General features: G+C 36.5%; 1 protein-coding gene across 12 annotated transcripts in view; it reads left to right on the top strand.

The window, feature by feature from the left end:
• Lmntd1 (lamin tail domain containing 1) overlaps window positions 1-24,031 on the top strand; it is a 383,372-nt gene that overhangs the window by 327,819 nt on the left and 31,522 nt on the right. For 10 of the 12 annotated variants that reach the window (XM_071610054.1, XM_071610059.1, XM_071610056.1 and 7 more), the window contains 3 exons: window positions 13,805-13,918; window positions 16,556-16,788; window positions 19,726-19,936. In XM_071610054.1, coding sequence (XP_071466155.1) covers window positions 13,830-13,918; window positions 16,556-16,788; window positions 19,726-19,936 — 533 coding nt within the window. In that variant the 5' untranslated portion in view covers window positions 13,805-13,829. Of the gene's footprint in view, window positions 1-13,804; window positions 13,919-16,555; window positions 16,789-19,725; window positions 19,937-24,031 lie in introns of those variants that run through there. The other 2 variants (XM_071610064.1, XM_071610065.1) reach the window with 2 other exon arrangements.

A 24,031-nucleotide genomic window follows, 5' to 3' on the forward strand; every position in this document is an offset into this window, starting at 1 on the left:
CCAGCACTGAACCTAAAATGTCCCATGCACTCACAATTTATTTTCTAAACTTGGGAGTTACTTCCTAAGTGTTCTCTGGAAGACAGGCAATCAGCCCCAGTCAAAACATCAAAGAATGGGAGGTTTAGCTTCACTACATTATCTTCCCCTTTGAGGTATTTGCAGACCTTCTCTGTCCTTAATGGAAACAACATGTTGCATTAATTCTAAGATGACTTTTTTTTTTTCACAATTTAACACCTCTGAAAATGGGATGCATTGTGCAATCAATGACATCTTATGGCATTGCTATGGATGTGGATTGAATTTCTTACAAAAGCATGCATTTCCAAGTTACTTAAGGCCATTAATAGTAAAATGAGACTGCTTTGTATTAAATTTCCTCACACTGGTGGTGTGCATTCAGAACTGTACTGATGTAAATGATGCTTGAGTTTCAGAATCTTAGGCAAGATTTTCCTTTACTCTCTCCTCTTAAAACTAAGGTTGAGAAATGCAAGTTGTCCCTTGGGGGTTCCAACTTTATGCCGAAGTTCTCTATTAAGCCCCTTATTTGGGATCTAGTTGATAAAAAAATGATGCATCACATAGCCAGAAGAATGGAAGAAGTTCTGTCTTAGAATTAAAAAACCTCACCAGGAACAAATTTCTTTTACTTTCTTACTTATGAGCAATGGCACCGCCTTCTTCATGTCTTTGCCTTTTAGAGCCTGCCAGCACCTCTCAAAAAGAGCCAGGTAGTCACCCTCCAGATGAATGATTCACTCTGTAATTTCTAGGTGCAGTGGGATTTGTTAATTTGTAATTTCATCAAGATGCAATTTGTGAGTAAAGATGATAGAAAAACTGTAATTACCACTGTGGTGATTTTGTTCCTTTCAAATACGTAGAAGGTGTCTATTCTGGGCACAGGAAAAGGAACAAAGATGTTCCCAAACTGGTCCCCGACCTCAGAGAGCTTCGGATCTATTATGATCAGGTAAGGCATGTTCAAAAACAAGTTATAATGTAATATAAGAAGTTATGAGGACACAGAAACCAATCCACAAAATTACAACTATCTTATATTTGATAAAGGGGCTAAAGCATGCAATGGAGGAAGGATAGCATCTTCAACAAATGGTGCTGGGAAAACTGGAAATCCATATGCAACAAAATGAAACTGAATCCCTTTCTCTCGCCATGCACAAAAGTTAACTCAAAATGGATCAAGGAGCTTGATATCAAATCAGAGACATGGCGTCTGATAGAAGAAAAAGTTGGCTACGATCTACAGTCGGTGGGGTCGGGCTCCAAATTCCTCAATAGGACACCCATAGCACAAAAGTTAATAACTAGAATCAACAAATGGGACTTATTCAAACTAAAAAGTTTTTTTCTCAACAAAAGAAACAATAAGAGAGGTAAATAGGGAGCCTACATCCTGGGAACAAATCTTTACTCCTCACACTTCAGATAGAGCCCTAATATCCAGAGTATACAAAGAACTCAAAAAATTAAACAATAAGAAAACAAATAACCCAATCAACAAATGGGCCAAGGTCCTGAACAGACACTTCTCAGAGGAGGACATACAATCAATCAACAAGTACATGAAAAAATGCTCACCATCTCTAGCAGCCAGAGAAATGCAAATCAAAACCACCCTAAGATACCATCTCACTCCAGTAAGATTGGCAGCCATTATGAAGTCAAACAACAACAAGTGCTGGCGAGGATGTGGGGAAAATGGTACTCTTGTACATTGCTGGTGGGACTGCAAATTGGTGCAGCCAATTTGGAAAGCAGTATGGAGATTTCTTGGAAAGCTGGGAATGGAACCACCATTTGACCCAGCTATTCCCCTTCTCGGTCTATTCCCTAAAGACCTAAAAAGAGCATGCTACAGGGACACTGCTACATCGATGTTCATAGCAGCACAATTCACAATAGCAAGACTGTGGAACCAACCTAGATGCCCTTCAATAGACGAATGGATAAAAAAAAATGTGGCATTTATACACAATGGAGTATTACTCTGCATTAAAAAATGACAAAATCATGGAATTTGCAGGGAAATGGATGGCATTAGAGCAGATTATGCTAAGTGAAGCTAGCCAATCCCTAAAAAACAAATGCCAAATGTCTTCTTTGATATAAGGAGAGTAACTAAGAACAGAGTAGGGACGAAGAGCATGAGAAGAAGATTAACATTAAACAGGGATGAGAGGTGGGAGGGAAAGGGAGAGAGAAGGGAAATTGCATGGAATTGGAAGGAGACCCTCAGGGTTATACAAAATTACATACAAGAGTAAGTGAGGGGAAACGGGAAAAAAAAACAAGGGGAGAAATGAATTACAGTAGATGGGGTAGAGAGAGAAGATGGGAGGGGAAGGGAGGGGAGGGGGGATAGTAGAGGATAGGAAAGGCAGCAGAATACAACAGACACTAGTATGGCAATATGAAAATCAGTGGATGTGAAACCGATGTGATTCTGCAATCTGTATATGGGGTAAAAATTGGAGTTCATAACCCACTTGAATCAAAGTGTGAAATATGATATGTCAAGTACTATGTAATGTTTTGAACAACCAACAATAAAAATTAAAAAAAAAGAAGTTATGATGGCAGAGGAAGGAATAGAAAAGTGCTTCATGGATATTCAGAAGATACAGGAATTATTTCTAGTTTTAGGAGAGTCAGAAAACACTTTATAGAAGAGATGGGTGATAATGACATTAATATTAATAAAATAATAACTACCATTTAAAGTGCATTATTCACTTTGTTTTATTTAATCGTCTATGAAATAGGCATTCATTCCATTTTAGAAATGAGAAAACTGACTTGGAAAAATGAGTCTGTTTTTAGAGGTGGCAGCAGTGTAGCAAAGGGTGTTGCTTATCAGTGGGAAGTTAGACAAAAGCATGAATGTAAGAAAGCAAGGACACACACAGATACTGCACAGGTTAATTTGGCTAAAGCATTGGATTAGTTAAGGCACATCACAAGAGAGATAAAACTGAGAATTTTCTTTGAACTAGGAGATGGAGGAAGAGATGGTAGTTACCAGGGAGACAAAACAAAATAAAGCAATAAATGTTTTGTTTAGGGTTAACAAAGGAGATAGATTTGTCAAGATGAGAAAGTGATTTGCGGATTGGGTGTCTCGTAGAAAAAAAATATGAAGATAAGAAATTTGTTGAACATAGGGAATTTAGGACAACAAATTCTATCCTGAATAGCTTCATTCCAAATGCCCTAACACTGGCTGTGCTAGTGAAGGGGGAAAGTCAAGCAAAATCTGAGGTATAATCAATGGTCATAGATCATATAAAAGTTCTGAACATCAAGTTCAGATAGAGAGTTCCTGGCAAGTATAGTCTTAGACTTCGTCTCAACCAGGATAAGGCAAACTCAGATCCCCCTCAGGTAGGTATCCTGATGTACCAAAGTTAATCCCCACAGCAATTGGTGTGATGGAGTGACAACCAACTGTCATTAGGGAAGCGCTTTCAGAGCCCCATTGGAGAATTTAAAAGCAAAATTGAGCCACAAGGAAAAGAATGGATTAAGCCAAGAAGTCAATTCTGCCACATTGCTAGTTGCCAATTTCTTAGGAAACAGGATTGACCTCTGACAAGGATCCTCCCCATCCCACACCTAGTGAACCAACAGAAAAATGTGGCATCACAGATCTAGGCAGAAGGGCCAGCTAAACATCCTAGGGGTGAGGCTCTGTGGCCTTTTCAGTCTTTCAGAGAAATGCTATCTTATCAGCCAACTCAGGGCTCTGCTCATTTCAAAACACTCAGACCTCCAGCATGGGAAGTGAAAGGATTACAGATGTTGTTTCTGGACTCTTTGTTCACAGGAAAGATGGTTGATACCCTTTGTTAGCCTAAATTCTCATTAATTCTAGAACTGGGATGGACTCTGTTTCTTTCAAGGAAGTCCCTAATCAGTAGAGATAGCAGAGTTGGAAAAATATGGCATTTGCTGTAGGTAATTAGAATTGCTGGACTAGATAGAGCTCAGGAGAAAGTGTAGGCTGGAGAGTTAGTGTCACAAAGATGTGTTGGTTGCAAATATGAAGAAAAGAGTAATATTACTGAAAAAATAGGAAAACAGAGGACAGGATAGGACTGACACTGACACAGAGAAGCCTCTGAACTTGGAGAATAAGAGGAGGAAGGGGAGTTAAATAAGGGTTTGGAAAGGAAAGACAAGAGAGTGATGTGACACAGGATCAGAGGGGGGGAACAGTGCAAACAGAGCAGCAGCCAGTGGTGTCAGTGTGCCAGGAAGGAGACTGAAGATGAAAGTCAGCATACAGGGCTGCTAGGAGACCATCGTGACCCCTGAGGCCAGGCATGGTTCAACATGAGGGAAGAAAGCATGTCACAGTGGTAGAATGAGCAGTGAGAAGGTGACTGTAGTATAGCCCCATTTCTGCAAGGACAGCAGGTGGAAGGAGGGAGGGAAAGAAGGAAAGAGAGAGGGAGGAAGCCAGAAGGAAGTGTGCTAGCACAGTGAATGTTTTCTTTTTTGATTTTCAAATCTTTGTTATAAGTCTGCAACCTCTAATTTTCCATTGTCTCACTGCTTCTATTTCTTGCCACATGGTATTTTTGTTAGTTCTTCCAACTCCCTCTCTTTCATTGCTTCACTTCCTCACTATAACCCTGTAGGATTCTAAGCTGCAAGTTTGGAGCACTTGCTGATTGGGAACACTTAAGTGTGCATTTCACTAGACTAATGATGGTATGAAAATGATGGATTTTTGTACACATATAAATCTCCAAAAGGATTTATATTGGAAAGAATTTTTAAAAAATGTTATACATGTACTTTGAATAATGATGTCCATCACATTCCACCACAATTGCTAACCCCTTGCCCCCTCCCTTCCCCTCCCACCCTTCTGCCCTACCTAGAGTTTGTCTATTCCTCCCATGCTCCCCCTCCCTATTCCACTATGAGTCAGTCACCTTATATCAGAGAAAACATTTGGAATTTGTTTTTTGGAGATTGGCTAACTTCATTTAGCATTATCTTCTCCAACTACATCCATTTACCTACAAATGCCATGATTTTATTCTCTTTTAATGATGACTTATATTCCATTGTGTGTGTGTGTGTGTGTGTGTGTGTATATATATATATATATATATATATATTTAATCCATTCATCTATTGAAGGGCATCTAGGTTGGTTCCACAGTTTAGTTATTGTGAATTGTGCTGCAGTAAACATTGATGTGGCTGTGTCCCTGTAGTATGCTGTTTTTAAGTCCTTTGGAGGGGAATAGCTGGGTCACATGGTGGTTCCATTCCCTGTTTTTCAAGGAATCTCCATACTGCTTTCCATATTGGCTGCACCAATTTGCGGTCCCACCAGCAGTGTTTGAGTGTACCTTTTCCCCCACATCCTCCCCAACACTTACTGTTATTTGTATTCTTAATAGCTGCCATTCTGACAGGAATGAGATGAAATCTTAGAGTAGTTTTGATTTCTCTAATTGCTAACGATGATGATCATTTTTTCCATATATTTGTTGAATGATTGTATATCCTTTTCTGAGAAGTGTCTGTTCAGTTCCTTGGCCCATTTATTGATTGGGGTTTTTTTTGGTTTTTTTTTTTTGGTGTTTAGCTTTTGAGTTCTTTATATACCCTAGAGATTAGTGCTATATCTGATGATGTGTGAGGGGTGAAAATTTGCTCCTAGGATGTGGGCTCTCTATTCACCTCACAGATTGCACAGATTGTTTCTTTTGCTGAGAAGAAGCTTTTTAGTTTGAATCCATCCCATTTATTGATTCTTAGTTTTAATTCTTGTGCTATAGGAGTCTTATTTAGGAAGTTGGGGCCTAATATGACACGATGAAGATTAGGGCCTACTTTTTCTTCTATTAGACACAGAGTCTCTGGTTTAATTCCTAGGTCTTTGATGCCCTTTGAGTTGAGTTTTGTGAGTGGTGAGAGATAGGGGTTTAATTTCATTTTGTTGCATATGGATTTCCAGTTTCCCCAGCACCATTTGTTGAAGAGGCTATCTTTTCTTGAATTGGTGTGAGCATACTTTATATACAACCAAAGATATGAAAAATTGTGCTCTATATGTATAATAAAAATTTAATGCATTCCACTGTCATTTATTTTTTAAAAATCAATTTAAAAAAGAGAGACTGGAGAAGTAGAGGAAGGGGAAAACTGGGGAGAGATGCATTAATAGATTCTGAGTTATATAGGACTAAGAAATTCAGGTGTGCTATTGCATGGTAGAGTGGCTATATATAATGATAATATACTACATGTTTCAAAAAGCTAGGAGAAAGGACTTTGAGAAATAATGAAGATTTAATTTTGAAGATTTAAGGGAACAGATATGTCTCATCTGACTTCAACAACATAAAATGTACATATGTCAAAATACCACATGGTACCCCACAAATGTGAATTTTTATATTTTTGTGGTACTCAAAAAATAAATTTAAATAAAAGAATTTTTTAAAAAATACTTTTTAAAAATAGAAACACTTTTTAAAAAGAAAAAAGAAGTTTTTATAATACCTTTATTCTATTTATTTTATTTTATTTTAATTTTATGTGGCGCTGAGGATCAAACCCAGGGACTCACATGTGCTAGGCAAGTATTCACCACTGAGCTACAGCCCAAGCCCAGAAAGAATATTTTAAAATATTCTTCATATACCATGTCATTTAAGGAGTCTCATAATAGATGCTACTTTGCCATTTGCATTAACTGAATTTAAGTCGCAGCACTCTCAAAATGTAATATAAAAGGAAATTTCTTTTAACATTAAGGTCAATGAAATGGATGTTATGAATAATAAACGTAGGTTTTGAAGTTCCTAGTTATATAGTTTATATGATATTCTTGTAACAGCATCCTTTGTATCTCCATTTCAAAGAAAAGCAAATTGAGGCCTGGGGAAATTACTTTGTCTAAATTCTCAGAACAAATCCTAGGAACAGTCCTGATTTACCTTCAAAAGGGTCTGGTTCCAAAACCTAAGAGACCCTGGTCCCCATCCAGGCCTCCATGACATTTCCAATTTTGTGGAAATCAGTGCCTTTGATGACACAAACTAAAAATTTTTCACATAAATGTGAGATCAAAAATATTTTGAAACTTTGTTTTTAGAAGTATCATTACCCTAGTTTCTTAAATAACTAAATTTATTTTTTCAATTTCTATCTGCTGCAATAATTAATTTCTTATCCCAAAGGGCCAGTTTTAAAATTGGCCTTCTCAGAACGAGTTACATAATTTATGGATTTTCTTATTTAAAAAATATTTAAAATTTTAAGTTAACAAAAACAGAGCATTAAACCAAGCATGAGTCTGTGTATGACTGTGCAAGTCATAGGCCCATAAAGGTGGCCTATGGCTTCAATTTTGCTCAGCATGTAATTCATACTGTCTTTACCTAATATGATAGCAGGATAAATTTAATTCCAACTGTACTAATATGGAGTGCTTTCTTCATAATGAGCAAATTATTGCTTGTAATACAGATGCAGCTTTTAAAGAGATTGCCTCTAGAGCCACTAAGAGGAGAATGGACAAGAGTGGCAAACATTTCTTTAGTATCCTGCAATTCATTTAATTATTGATCCATTAGGAACAAATAATTGTTACACAGGGCATACTGGGAATGCATCAATCCTTGATGCTCAATTTCCCCCACTCGCCCCCCCCCCAGCCTGGGCTGTCTCTCTGGATCTACTTTTCAGGGCCATTTCATTCCCTTAGCCAGTTAGATTGCCTGTGCCATTCCTGCTTATGCTTTCTCCCTCTGCATTTCGATGCATGTTCCATAAGTATGTACAATACTGCCTAACCACCACAGACACTTAATGGTTGTTGAGTGCATGCATGCATGCATGGAGGAATAAGTTAACAAATGCCTCCTGTCTGTTCTCTGTCTTTGCAATCCTATCTATTCTTTGATATCCACTCATATCTCACCTCCTGTGTAAAGTCTTTCCTAGCCACATCAGGAGAAGGAAATGTTTCCCTAAGTTCTTTGAGCTCTTGACATAATTGCTCCTTTGATTCTTATCACATCCTTTTATGCATTACATTTATTTATTATTTATGTTGACACATACTGATACTTCACTAAAGAATAAATTCCAGAAGAGTAAGGAACATGTCTGATACATGTTTATGTCTTATAGAGTATCTATCCAATTATCATGTATGTGGTGTTCAATATTTTTCTAGCAACAGATGTAATGTAATGGCTAAGAAAATAGTCTCTTAAGTCCGAGAGAACTGAACCCTCTTCCAGTGCTACTACTTCATAGCTGTGTGACTCTGAGAAATGACCCAACTGCTGCAGGCATCAATTTCCTCATTTGTCAAGGGAAGATATAATATATCACTATAAGGGTGAAATGAGATAATATATGTAGAATTCTTAACCTAAGTTAGAAACATGACAAATGATAGCTTATAGTGGCTATAGTAATAGTATGTATCCACTATTGGATACAGCTGACTCTGAATCATGAAGTTATTTTCTCAGAAAACTAAAGGGGAAATAAAAACAGAACAAGAACAAAGCTAAGAGTAATAGAACTGCTAAAGAAAATTTTAAGCAAATAAAAATATCTAACTTGTCATTATTCCACTGCAAACTAATCTATATCAGGCTAAAGGTCTTCTGCAGAGTTCTGTTTCCTAACAGTGCCTGAAATTTATTCCATCTCAGACATTTTTTTTTTGCCTCTTTTCGCACACATGGACTCAAACAAGCGACACAGACACTATATTAGTTTCAGACACTATGCTAGTTACTCTTGTGTTCTCTCTTTCATTCCAGGTGAAGTTTAGAAAGGTAACATTGCCTTGCAAAAAACAAGGGTCCTTAATATCCTTAGGATCCTCCCAGTTTCTTCTATTCTCTCATTTGCACATGAGGGGAAAAACTATTTACCAACTTAAATTCGTTTATGCTTCAAATAATTGAAAGCAGCTTCATTTGGTAGACAATATTATGGGGTTTCTGAAGAATAACTAATCTCCTTTGGTAAACTGTACCCTCATCGTCACCTGTTGCTATCAGTCATAGTAGACAATGTTGATAGTAGCTACACTGATCAGATTTGTGAAGTGTGTGGTAACCAGGGAAGAAGAGAAGCCAGGGTTGAGGCTATTCCCTGCATAGGTGTGTTTCTATTGGGCTTGCTTGAGCTGTTTGGGCAGTCTTATATTTGTGCCTGAAGCCACTGGTAGGACTCATATTCATGTTTCTAATAATTCATTTTAACTCCACTAATACAGTTTTTCTCACATGGGTTAATTTTTTTTTTATATATTTCACCTACTGTTTCTATGGAGCACTGGTGTCTCATGCTGACAGAGTCAGCACTCAGCTATAATATTGTATAATGACAACCTTTGTCTTGATTGCAAACAGGAAAAAAATGTTTAATGGATAGAATTTCCTCAATTCAAATTTTCTTCCAATAACTTGTTACGAGTCTTTGGCTTTAGATACAACTTTTCTGCTAGAGGTTGATAACAGATGACAGAAGAAAATTAAATTGTAAGATTGTAAGTTCATATCAGTGGAAAAACTCAAAACCAACCATTTGGTCGTGGTTCGACAGTTTGTTGGGTGTTTTATTTTGCTTTAAAGTCGTAGATTGGTAGTTATGAGTTAATATGGTATACAAATAATGTAAGGTTGATTTCTTTTTGCTAGTAAAAGCATATAAAAATACTGTATAGGCAAAATTAAAAAGATACTGATTTGTATTTTAAAAATATCCCACAAAGAACACAGTGTTCTGCAAATAAGATCAGTAAGATCAAGTATTCTAGATCTCTGTCTCCTGAACAAGTCTTAGTTTCCCCGTCTTAGAAAAATAAGGATCATATTCCTCTAAAGAGCATGAATAGAAGAGATTTATGAATAAAGGATAATATTAAGATACATTAACCTGTGTCCAGTAACTATGAAGTTATAAACATTGCTGAAATTGATATGAATGTCTGAGGATTCAAACCATGTTTCATTCTTAGGATCCACAAATGCAGATCTAAGGTCTTACTGTTGTTTTGCAATAGAACTTTGTTATTGGGAAGGCCCATGATGATTATTTAAACAAACTATTTGAAACTTGAATCTCCCTACAAATGGTCCTGTAGCTTCTCTTTGAACACCTCCAGTCAGCCCTTAATTTGACCCTGCCTTCAAGGCAAAATAATAGCATCTGTGTTTGATACTGAATTATTTACATGTGGATCTGTATGAAAGAAGTTAATTTACCCAGCACATTTTTAGATTAACAAGATGCTTTATAATAGGGATTTATACTATCTTTTTGTAGGTGCAAATATGAAATTGAATTTCTACAATTGTATTCCAAATTCTGAATCTTAGATAAAGAACATGTTATATTTTTTACTGTAATCCTCAACTGTATATTACTTAACTGCATATTACCCATGGCCATGGAAGAAAGGAAAATTCTCTTTCTGAATACAGCCTTCATTCATTTAAGACATTTTATTTATATTCCCAATTTAATAAAAAATCCCCTGCTGTGCAAATGTTCTCCATATGTGGAGAAAGAAGACTAAAATGTATAAAGCCTGCTTTTTGTGTTCTTCAACTCTTTCAAAATTGGGTATATGCAATATTTTGACTTTTATTTAAATTGCAGAATATGAAAATTTTCCACTTTTAATTTTTGCTTAATCAATTAAAAAGTTCATGATAAGAAACTCAGCTTTCATCTTCCTATTTTAACCTGTATATATGTATATTCTTAAAGGGCTTCTGTTCCCCAAGAAAAATTCTGGTATCTTCCCAAGAGGGAGTATGGCCAAAGAGAATTGACATGGGGCTAGAAAGACAGAGGAGAGAGTGCTCTGAGATCAGTTCAGAAAGCAAGAACAGTATAGAGTTGGCCAGCAATGGGCGAGTGTTTAGGCAATGACCATGAAAAATTTTACGAAGATATTGGGAACTAAACCCAAAGCAGCCAGTGTAGTAAGGGTGTCTTTATTCACAAAGGAGTGACACTAAATCCTGGCTCTGATACTTACTGGCCAGATACCCTTGGGAGAGGTATTTCCTCTCTCTCAACATCCATTTTCTCCTTCAGAAAGTGGAGAAATACCCATCTTCTAGAACTGTTTGACGACTATCACACTGCATAAGCAGCAGGTCTGCTCTTTGGTCTCCTGCTTGGCCCTGTCCTTCCTGAGCTAGAGACAGCCACAACAATGATGCTTTTGGTGTTTGAACCCTATGCCTCCCAACTGATCTTTCCATTTTTAGCCTTTTCATCTAGAAACTCTCAAACATTTACAGCAAAGAAGATGCATGTATACATATATTCATATTTATGTGTGTGTGTGTGTATATATATGTGTATATAGTCATTATATGTAATATATCTCCGTGTAACACTTATCCAGATTCAACAATTACAAGTTGTCGTGCATCTTTTTTGTCTATATCCTCATTTGCTCTCTATTTCCTGCATTAATATGAAGCAAATCCAGACATCATATCATTTTACCTATAATGTTTTAGTACCTCTAAAAGATAAGAACTTTAAAAAATACAACCATAATATCATGTCTAAAATACTTAACAGTTATTCCTTGACGTCCATTAAGTACCTAGTGTGCTTAAATTTCCACTGTCATACATTTTTTGCAGTTTGCTTGAATTAGCATGTAAGTTTTACTCACAAATTACAAAAATTGTCCGAATCTCTTCATCTCTTAGCTAACATGCTCTCCTGTCCTCTATTATATGCAAGTTAGAGGATTCATCAGACTCAGGTTGATTTTGTTGCTGTTGTTGACATTGTTGCGGTATTACCTATGTCAGGCAAGTTATATCAGCCTGCTAACCCACGGTATTGCCATTGATGATGTAATTTCCCCAAACCGATAGCAACTATTGGGAAAGGACTGAGTCAATCAGTATGTAACCTTCCCTCCATGTAAATAATAAATAGTTATTTCCTGGAAACTAGTATATATTAGAATTGTGCAAAATATTTTATGTTGATATGCAATGTGGCACTAGACCTATATAATTAATAGTCTATTTTCCACCTGTGTGAATATCTAGCAAGTCAAGAGGTATGTGGGAAATTCTTTGCCAAGAAGGATTATCGGCCAAATTGCAGAAAGTCTAGTATTTCTGGCTCCTGTCCTCTAAATGCCACTAGCATCCCGCCCAGATCGTTAGGACTGCTATCAGTGTCCTCCATATTTACAAAATGCTCCCTGTGGTTCACTTTGCCCCTGTTGAAAACCACTAGATTAGTTTCAGCAGCAGTAAAAAAGGAAATTGGTTCTTGCTGCACATATGCAGTAATTTGAGGAGAGGAAATAAGGAAAATATACTGTATGGGTATGCGAAATGAATATTCAAACATTCACGAATGTAAAGTTTTTGAAGGTTTTTCTCAGTTGGCAGAATTTTTTTTCTCCAAATTTTGTTGAAAAATATGAATAGTTTCCTCTGAGAAAACAAATGAAGTCATAATGACTTCATCCATACTGGTAAATAGGAAAACTAGGCAAGAAATTATAAATCCATTTTTAATTTTTTCTAAGCATAATTGTAATTTACAAATCTCCCATTTTTTTTGCATAATTGACCCACAATCCTGATTAGTACTTGCTTTATTTCTAAGATAGAAAAAATATAGTTAAATGTTTGTCCTCCTCTTTTTTGTCTTATTAGCTAATATACATCTTGTTTTTTGATCTCAACTTATTAAAGCAGTTACTTTACTCGTTGTCCTTTGTATTTAAATATTGTTCATCATTTCAAGATAGAAGTCATTTTCAAATCTGGGTTAGAAGATATATTTTCATTATTCCCTAAATCAAAAATTATTAATAGTACTCAGCCAGTTTCTGATTCCTGATACATAGTTAATGATCATTAAATATTTGTTGAGTGAATTCTCTCATCCAGTAATCATCATCATTAATATATCTTGCTTCTGTGTAGAATCATGTACTTTCATATGTTAATCTTTTTCTCACAACCTCATTATCATGAAACATTAAGTGTGGGTCTTTTACATAGTAGAAACTGAATTACTGATTTCTTCTAAATCATTCTGGTGTTACTAGAATAATTTAGGTTTTCTGGCTTTGGTTTTACTATTTCAATCAAATAGGTTTCTTTTTGACTTAAAATGATGTTTTCTGTTCCTGCTGCCTGTTTCTCTATCCTCAAAGTATTTGTCAAAGAAAGAAAGGAAGGGAGGAATTATAATAAATTCCCTCAATATTTATATACTGGCCTTGACCCTCAAAAATCCAAAATAGGATATTAAACATTTCAGTGTCAAAGTCTGTCTGGTGGAAGAAGCGGTTCTCCCAAAAGCAAGTTACATTATTTAATGTCTGAAACTGCAAAGCAGGTGCAGCACCAACACAGTAATTGTTCAAAGGCTGAAACTTTGTAACTATGGAGACATTACCTCATAGTGTTCTAAGAGGCAGTGTTGGCCAGATGTGAAAGTGGTTGTCATAAAGGTCTCTTTGCAGGGCTAAGCTTCCAGTGATTGCTACATACCTTCACTGAGGGTTTGTCCTGTATCCTTGACTAGTAAAAGTATTGGCTATGTCAGTACTTACATATTCACATGAAAATTCAGTTTTTGGCACCAGTGTGGTAAAGAAATCATTAAATCTAGTAAATTGAAGATAGTTGGATTAATAGGTGGGTCACTTTCAAGAAATTCTTCCCTAAAGTTTAGCTATATTCATTGCTAATTCCCACGATCTATTTTTTTCTAGGAAAGAAAAGTGAACTCTTTCCAAGATGAAAGACCCACAAAGCATTCAGGAAGCTTCAGAGGCCCTGAACAGAGAAGTTCAAAGGCAGGAAGATAAAATGGAGAAAGAAGAGAAGTAAGAATGGCATAAATGGGGGCAGGGAATGAGTTTTAGAAAGATATTGATGGACTATTTGAATTTTGTTGTTTAAAAACATGAAGTTAGAACAAGAATAGATCCCACAAATTTTCTAAAAATGATAAACTACAGTATACAGTTCTTTCCCCAGCCACTGTTTCATAATATCTCAGTCCTTGTTTAGTGTAAAAATTCACACATTTCTACCTGATTGAGGTCCGAAGTTTCCAGTGAGTGTGCTAAAGCCATGGACACAATTTCTTTAGAACTAGTTGACTAACCTAAAGACATAAACATCAGAATTTTGGTTTTGGAGATGTCCGTGAGGATGTTACATAAAATCATACAATTATGAGGATGTTACATAAAAATTATTGTTTTTACTGCTGATATAAGTCATTTTACCAAAAAAAGCATTAGTGTTGGTTTTCTAAAAACTAAATTTTGCTGTTGGAGTATGCACAATTTAAACTTTTTGTTATTTGGACCTAGATGTCCTGTGTTGACTCTTCAGTCCAAGTGTGTTTTTTAATATTTGTTTTTAGAGGCAAGAAACCATTGTCACCAGTGTTACCAAAGTAGCATCTCCCAAAGTAACATTGAACTGCTGGAATTGATATGTAATTGCCCCTAGTTTAGTGCCTTTCAACTACAGAGAGAGCAAAAACAAAGAAGGGGCTTGGAAAGTTCCTTAGGTTAAAGGGAAAGCTAACTGAGCGCTAAGAAAAATCTCTGGTCTTCCAAAGAGACTGTAATAGGTAGGTGAGTAGGTGGTTCTGACATGAGCTGTGTCATATGAGTCAGTTCTTGAAGTATTCAAGCTCTTCATAAGATGTGTGCAGTTGTCAGACATTTCTTATTCAACTACAAAAATAACAACTGGTGTCCCTGAGCCAGATTTCTCTGATTGCAACATTTGCAAAGACTTTTTGGGAATATTTTGTGGAATTAAATTTATTTGGAAATGCTATTGTTTTACTTAAGGAAAAAAAAAATGGGAGCTTGAAAAATGAGCATGCTGAAAAGATGTAGCCAGTATATAATGAAACCCAGATGTAAGGAATGTTGAAAGAGAAAAACACTTTCCCTGTATATTCCAGACAGTGGAGGGAGAAATCATGTCACATGATCCTCTCTCAGGCTGGACATAGATGAAATATTTGTGATTTGACAGTGTACCTCTGTTGTCTCCTTTCCACAAGCTTCAGAGTCATACTCCAGGCAGGGGTTAGAGCTTTTCTGACAAATGTGAATGCCTGAGGTGTCTGCTGCATGGCAAGTACTTAAGCTCACTGAGCAAGGAACTAGTAACACTGCAATTTTTAAAGCCAATGACCCTTAACTTTTTACAAAATTTGCCTGAGATTGGCCTTGCCTTCAAAGAGAGATATGTTTAGGGCAGTCTAGTTGTGAATATAAAGCTCTCTGGATATACTATTTCTGATGAGGGAACTTCGGAATTGAAGAACAAGACGACTGTGTCTGCCTCTTAATAAACACCAGGAGGACATCAGCAAGATGGCAGCAACAGAAGCTCCAGGCACTCATCCCTTGGAGAACCATTGTAAAGAAACCAACCAGCCAGAGACTGGCTATGATAACTGTGCAAGTACTCTGGAAGACAGATTAAACAGAGATAATCCACAAAGCAAAATACTTAACTCCTGACTTATAGTGGATAGATATGTAGCTGCCGAAAGGAAGATGGCTGAATGGGCCATTTTTCCAAGACTTCAGGACTAGGAAGGGTTTTGGACCTTAAGATCTTTGCTCTCAATATATGCATTAAGTACAAGTGTGCACACACACACATGAATTGCTTTGAAGTCACTGGGAAGAGCATCCATGTGACCCATCAAATGGAGTCATTGTAAGCCCTTTCATGAGCCATATCACGATAGTATTGCTTAACTTGTAAGATAGTAGTATTTTAGGACTGCATTCAAATGATTGTGAGAGTTAACAAATGCTTTTATATTCATGAAAAAGAAAGGAAAAAATTCTTGTTTATAGTAAAACTCATTTATTATAATAGTACCTGAAAAGTGTCATTCTTTTCCCTCTTTTCTGCCATTCTGTCCAAGGCGTGCGCACACACACACACACACACACACACACACACATACACAGAGTTTATTTGAATGCAGATCTTAAAGGTAAAGTCTATGTTAATATAGGAAAATTAGTTAGGCAACAACAGGAATTAAAGGGGAAAGTTATAATAAGCAATCACAGAAATTATGATATTTTTAATGTTACTGAAAAGAGAAAACATGATAAATTAATCCATAGAAGTTGTTTATACCCATATAAGTGGTTTATACAGTTTCAATTTTGAGTAAAATGTGTATTACAAAGCCTGGAAGGAAATGATGAAATCTCTGGTTACTGGCCTTGTAGTGATTATTATTTTCCTCTTCCTGTTTTACACATTTTCAAAACCATCTACAATAGGAATTAATTGATTTTTAAATAGAAAAAAAGTAATAAATATAAGATGTATATTTGTATTGTGCATTTAGCTTTGGATCAAAATGCATTTAGCAGAGCTTTGGATTAAAATGACAGCCCATGTATCTTGAATTCATGGACATTTTGAGTTTCTTAACTTTTTATTATAATTTTTGTACACAGAAAAGAAGACAAATTTAAAACTACTCTAATAAAACAGCATTCTTCAATACAGTTTTTATCAAATACCACAGATTCAGATACTACAACACTGCTATTGTCACGGTCATTATCCCATGAAATTCCTCTCAGTTACTATGTGTCTAGTTCTCAGATTAGTGGAGTAAACATATCCATGATGGGACCAATGGCTTCTAAATCTACTGTAATCAGCTTTTCCCAAGAAGACAACATGGGTAAGTAAAAAATATATATACTATTTTTAAAGTATGTATTTCATTAGATTCATTAGGTGCCTCCCATCCAGAATGGTGTTTTATTATTTGTCCCCAATAATGATAATTTCCCCTGTCATATGCAGAGTAACTTGACTACGGTCATCATTGACTCTAGAACTGCAGTCTTAAATTCAGGCCACATAAATGCATATCCCCAGATACATCCTCCCGTGATTAAGATATCAGGAGTAACCATGAGGTTTGTGGGTTGTCTGGGTTGAATTGCTAGTGAATTAAACGCTGCAATGTAAAGTGTTGATGGTTCTTCCCCTGAATGCTGCCAGAAAGATTAAGCAACATCTTGAGTAGTTTGTGCCTTTAGGAGACTTATGGCTCAAATAAGAAATAGACAAATAAGAAAAGGAAGAAATAAAAAGCAAATTATAACATGGCAAAGAGCAAAGCAGGGGAAGCAATAGAGAATCTGAAGGAGAAGAAGATGTAGCTAATATTGTGATAGTCAGAGGTAGTTTTGACAGTTGTCCACAAGATGCTCAGCAGTACTCATACTCCAGGGGTATTGCTCCTCACCAGGTTGAGGAATCTTCCATAGTTTACAGAAAGCATCCTATCTCTGGAAACACAAGACCAACTCTTTTCCTACCCTCAACAATGTAAAGCATAGCAACTCTGGGTTTTATTTTCCATAACTAGAATAGGGATTACAGTATAAACATCACAGGATTAGTGTAAGGATTAGGAGAAATACATATAAAAATCACCTAATGCATAATCTAGCACATAGTAAGTACTCAATAAGACTTATATGTGAATTTTAATATACCTGTAACACCTTATTTTAGAATGTTGTTTATTGGGTTCTGTGTTTATGTTTTTTAATTTTTTTCCTATATGTTTTATTTATTTATCTTATTTATTTATTTTTATTGGTTGTTCAAAACATTACAAAGCTCTTGACATATCATATTTCACACATATGATTCAAGTGGGTTATGAACTCCCATTTTTACCACGTGTACAGATTGAGGAATCACATCGGTTACACATCCACGTTTATACATACTGCCTTACTAGTGTCTGTTGTATTTTTCTGCCTTTCCTATTCCCTACTATCCCCCCTCCCATCCCCTCCCCTCCCCTCCCATCTTCTCTCTCTACCCCATCTACTGTAATTCACTTCTCTCTCTTGTTTTTTTTCCCCTTTCCCCTCACTTCCTCTTATATGTAATTTTGTATGACAATGAGGGTCTTCTTCCATTTCCATGCAATTTCCCTTCTCTCTCCCTTTCCCTCCCACTTCTCGTCCCTGTTTAATGGTAATCTTCTTCATTAGCAACCCACAACAAGTTTCAAAACTGGTAGCACAAACACTCCCAAGGGTATATCTGATACCTCCATTTCCTCTCCCATTTTGTGAACATTTCCAGTCTGGCAGCATCTCATCTATATTTAATTGTGCTTCTGGTATTTTCCTAAACCTTTGACACAGTTTTATGCAGGGTTTTTTTTCCTACTGCCATTATAGTCATCTTCCCCATGTTTCCTTGTTTGTATCTAAGATAAACTTTCCAAAGAAGCCTCTTAACTTTACACAGAACATCAGTGTAATAACCAATACCCATAGGCTTAAAATGCAAATACAAATTTTAGATCTAGGAAGGGAAGATTCTCTATCCCTTGGCATGATATATTATATCATGGAAGATGCTCTGTATTTGGGTTCAACTGTAAATGCTTTTCACAATGGGTGGAGTGTGACAAAAGTTTGTGGCTTCCCTTTGCAAGGTGAGAGATGATCTGGGATGTGGTCAGGTCCACTGGAACTTGTTGCAATGTCACCTGTGGTTCTAGATGAAATAGCAACTGGGAGAAAAATTGAGGTTTTCTTCCTTTGGTAGTTCATCTACCAGGATGAGCTGTTGAGAAGAATACCATATATTATCCTTTCCCAGTGGAATTTAGTGATTAAATATTTGCTTGACTGAAAATGAACTCTTTTCAACAAAATACTTTGTGAAGAATCCTTTTTAGTAATTATGGGCAAGAGGTGTGGCTCAGTGATAGAGCATGTGCTTAGCATGTTTAAGGACCTGTATTCAATTCCCAGCACAGCACCAAAACAAATAAATACAACCTATGATTTTATTCCTTTATGTCTTTTACTTTGTTTTGTTCTTGTTGAGGACATATGAATCTAAAACAAAACCTAAATTATGTTAATCCTTTGAGGATTCTGGACCCAGGGCCACACTAACCATATCCTTTACTGTATAACAGCAATCATTTTTCAAGTACCTGCTAAATCCTAAACACTGTGCCAGACACTTACCTGCTTTATCTCCAGTCCTCACTTCTCCTTTTTTATGTTCAAGAAAACTGAAACTTAGAAAGTCCAAACCCATTGACCTGATAAGTGACATGGCTGGGACATAATTGTAGAGAATTTCTGTCAACAATTCTCTGCAGAAAATTTCAAAAAAGAAAACATCTCAAAGATCCTAGAACCTGATTAAACATTACTTTATTTTTCTGATAAAATACATATTTTAGTTGATGGACAAAGTTTAAGTTTTTATCTGGGAAAAGGACTAAGCATTGGCAGAAAAGGACTCATTTGAGCCTTTAATTTATGGGTAATAATTTGTGTAGCATAGAAAACACAAAATAGAATATGACTATAGTGTACATAACATATCCAAATTTTACAGACTCGAATGCTTTACCTACCTAAAACTGATGTTTCTAACAACCTAATCAGTTAAATAGTTTATGATAGCTGAAAATAACCATTCAAAAGCTGATAATTATTCTGAGTTTAACGGTAACAATAAAATATAGAAAAAAATATAGTTTTGTAGAAGTAAGGAGTAAAGACAATGCTTCAGGGTTCTTTGAATATTCACTTATTGACTTCTCTCTCATTTACTTCTCTAGATTCTTTGAAAGAAATCAACTCCTTCCTATTTCCCAAGAAAAAGGGGCTGTCAAACTTTGAATCCCAATCATCTGTGATCGGTGAAGGAGAGGATTACTTCCTTTCTTTGTTTCGTGATTCCAATAAATTTCTTGACAATTCACACCACACCAGAGATATTTTCAAACGCTTTTCTATGATTCTTGAAGACGTTGGGACCTCTATGTGCAGGTACAGACTCTATTTTAATTGTTTGATATTCTCTTCGAAGGGAGGACTGATCAGTAGAAAAAAGAATTCTGATCTATTGTTAGTTCTGATCTATGACTTCTTCTAAAACTCCAAACAAGTCATTGAAATATAATTAAAAGCAATTGATGTTAACATTCTAGAGAAGTAAAAGTGCTAGAGAAGTGGCTCAGTAGGCTGAGTCAGGAGGATCATGAGTTCAAAGCCAGCCTCAACAATGGCAAGGCCCTTAGCAATTCAATGAGACTCTGTCTCTAAATAAAATACAAAATAGGGATGGGGATGTGGCTCAGTAGTGGAGTGCCCCTGAATTCAGTCCCTGGTACAAAGAAAACAAAAAGCCAGAGAATATAGCACTGTATAATCCCTACAAAGTCCATACCCCATTATTCAATGATTTTTTTTCATTGTTGGTGAATCATTCAGATGGTTTTAATGTTTTTTTTTTTCCTAGTAGACTCTTGAATTCAAGACAGGAGAGAGATTAATTTTTACCTCCTTGATCCATCATTAAAATGTCAGTATCTATAGCAAAAAGAATTCATCAGGAAGAAAGTTGATATTAGGACTAAAAGAAGGAGCTGACTCATCTACTTATTTACCTAACTCTGCCTTACTTACTTACATAAACAACGGATTGAACTGTGAAATGTTAGTAGTGAACTCATGTTGGCATAAGGGTATTCAAGAGCTAATACAAATTGGTAGGTAGTGTTGAGTGTCAGTTATGAAGGAACTTTTTTCTTCTTACCCCTTGTTTCCTAAAAATCACAAGCATTCTAATGCCAAGTGGGATTGGAAAAAAACCAATGAGTTTCCTCAACTGTCTAAAAACACTTCATCAAATCACTCACTCAATACCAACCATGTTAAAAATAATGAACGATTTGGGGCAAAAATTTTGTCAAAGATTTAACGGATATGATTTCAAGGAGTCTGAGAAGACCTGCAAATGAGGATAAGAGAGGCAAGTAACAGATACCCAGGCATTTAAAAGAGAGCTTGCTTGCAGGGCAGGATGATCTGGGAAGATTATGTGAAGGAGCTATAATTTAGACTACACTTTGAAAGACAGGCTAGTCATTAGAGTAGTGAAAGGGGATCAAGCTGGAGGGAAAGAGAAGGAACTGCAAAATGAAATAGACCAAATTATGCTAAATCCTTGAAAGAATATATTACAGGGAATCCTACTTTCATGTGTAATGCACCAATTAAGAATAAACAAAAGGAAGATCAGTCAAGTAGAGGAAAGGGATCAGCGGAAGGAAGGAGGAAAGGTAAAGGGATGGTACTAGACATTGAATTGCTGGAGCCAATTATGCTATGTGCAGATACACATGTCACAACGAACACCACTATTATGTGTAATTATAATGCACTAATTTAAAAGAAAGATAGGTCAGTTTGGGATATACAAATTTGGAGTATGTGAGAACACTCTGTACTATTGGTTTTCAATACTCAGTATGGTCACCTGGGATGCTTTTCTTGTCCTGACCCCAACTCAGACTATTTGAGTCAACATCCCTTGGGGTAGAATCGGGAAACTATTATTTGCTGTTGCTGTTATGTGTTTTAATGCCATGATGATTCTAATGCATAGTCAGGATTGAGAACCACAAGCCTAGAGCAAAGGAGAAGCAGAAAGCTAAAGAGGCAGAAAGGTTAGGATCAGGTACAAAGAATTGTACAGTGTGGTCACATCAGGCAGTGCATGAAAAAATATGATAGGGCTGTAGGTTCTAGTGTTGAAAGCAGGATTTTTGTCCCTTTGCCCGGTAGGAGAGATCTGCATAAGCAGCAGGTCTCCACAGCCAAAAAAACATGTTGCAGGTCTTAATGGAGAACTGTGATCACAACAGCTCACTGCTGAGTTCTTTCCAGGTTCTTGTCTCCTAAACTTCAGGGACAACTGAAAGCAAGAGTGAAAGTTGTAGAACTTATTCAAAAATAGAAAGTGAATTCTCACCTAAAAGAGGGGAGAACTGATAGCAGGTTGCCACTGGAACATGCTAGTCTAGAGGTTTATATGGTAGTTGGATCAATGCTATTGGTCCAAATTTATGCAAATCAGGGTTTTAAAAAATATTAATGCTATTGGTCCAAAATTATGCTAATCAAGGTTTGGAAAAGTACCAACAACCCTTGAGTCTGAACTTCCATTCAGGTCTGCCCCACTTCTGTTTTCTTGAGGCTCATCTGCAATCCCAGCTTCCCAGGAGGTTGAGATCAGTGGATCCTGGATGCTAGGAATTATAGGCCATGCCACTGTGTGGTATGGGAGTAGGGCATCCACACCGGCCTAAGCCCTGGCTCACTCTGCCTCAGGCTGGTACATGCATGGCAGGCTTTGCATGACTATGGCCCATGTGGATGCATGGCACCTGGTATACCTGCTCACACTAGGCTAGGGGCAGCAGCAGGTAGTGGGCAATGATGCTGGGTTCCTGTGCATGCCAGCCCATCTGGACATGCTTCACTGCCACTGCTCCTGGGACAAGAGCTTGGATTCAGCGTGAAAGAGATTATAGTGTATCTTGAATTCCTGGTTTAAGAATTTGGATTTCACGATGGGAAATCTGGAAAGTTTTTTTTCCTCCATTATTATTATTTGGGGGGGTGGGTGTTAACAGGGATTGAACTCCTTAGGGGCACCGAACCACTGAGCAACATCCCCAGTCCTATTTTGTATTTTATTTAGAGGCAGGGTTTCACTGAGTTGCTTAGAGCCTCGCTTTTTGCTGAGGCTGGCTTTGAACTTGTGATCCTCCTGTCTCAGTCTCTCGAACCACTAGGATTATAGGCGTGCCACAGCGTGCAGCTTTTTTCAGTTTTTTTACTGGTGCATTATGGGTATACAAAATGGTGTGATTTGTCACTACATTTTGTACATGCACACATTATAGCAATATAATTTTGCCAATATCATTCCCTAGTGTCTCCCCTTTCTCTCCCTCCTCCTTCCCCCTGTCCCTTTCCTCTAAGGTACTGATCTCCCTTTGAATTTTGTGAAATGTCCCCCACCCCTGGGAAAGTTTTGATCATGGAATGACAGAATTGTTATCCAGGACATATAATCTGTGATGATGAATATTAAACCTAGATGTTGGGTATTGTTAATAGTTTTTATGCATCTATTTAGATTATAGTCTTTTTTTTAATCTTAAAGCAGCTTTGTACTCTTAGAATAACCCCTATTTGGTCGTAATATTTATCCCTTTAATACATTGTTGAATTCAGATTGCTAAAATTTCATTTCAAGTTTTTGTGTCTATGTTTGTAAAGAGTATTGGTCTATAGTCTTCTTTTCTTATAATTTTTTTTACTTTGGTATGAGGGTAATGCTTATCTAATAAAATATATTTTATTTCATTTTCTAGAAGAATTTGCATAGAAGTAATATTATTTTTCCTTAAATGTTTTATAAAGTTGACCACTGAAGTTATCTGAGCCAGGAGTTTCTTTGTGGGTAATTTAAAATTTTTTTCTTTGTTTTAATTGGGTTATACATTACAGCAGGATATACTCAATAGAGTATATTACTCAGCTTTAAAGAAGAGTGAGATTATGGCATTTGCCAGGATATGGCTGGAGTTGGAGAATATCATGCTAAGTGAAATAAGCCAATCCTACAAAACCAAAGGCTGAATGTTTTCTCTAATATGCAGATGCTAATTCACAATAAGGTGGAGTGGGAGGCACTAGGGAAGAATAGCATTACCTTAGATTAGATAGAGAAAAGTGATGGGAGGGGAGGGAAGGGGATGTGGGGATGTATGTATGACATGTATCATACTATGTATGATACTGGGAAATTTTAAAACTACAAACTTTTTAAATAGATATCAGACTATTCTGTTTATTTCTTCTGAGTACACTTGAATAGTTTATGTCTTCCAACGAATCTTCCCATTTTGTCTAAGTTATCAAAGTTATTGACACAAAGTTGTGTATAACATTCTCTTAATATCCTTTTACTCTCTGTAGACTCTCTATGTCACCTTTTCTTGTTCACAGTATGATCCTTTGTGTGTTCTCTTTTTCCTGCTTGCTTTTGTTACAGGTTTAGCAGTTTTA

The sequence above is a fragment of the Marmota flaviventris genome, chromosome 3 (assembly GCF_047511675.1).
Source record: "Marmota flaviventris isolate mMarFla1 chromosome 3, mMarFla1.hap1, whole genome shotgun sequence".
NCBI lineage: Eukaryota > Metazoa > Chordata > Mammalia > Rodentia > Sciuridae > Marmota > Marmota flaviventris.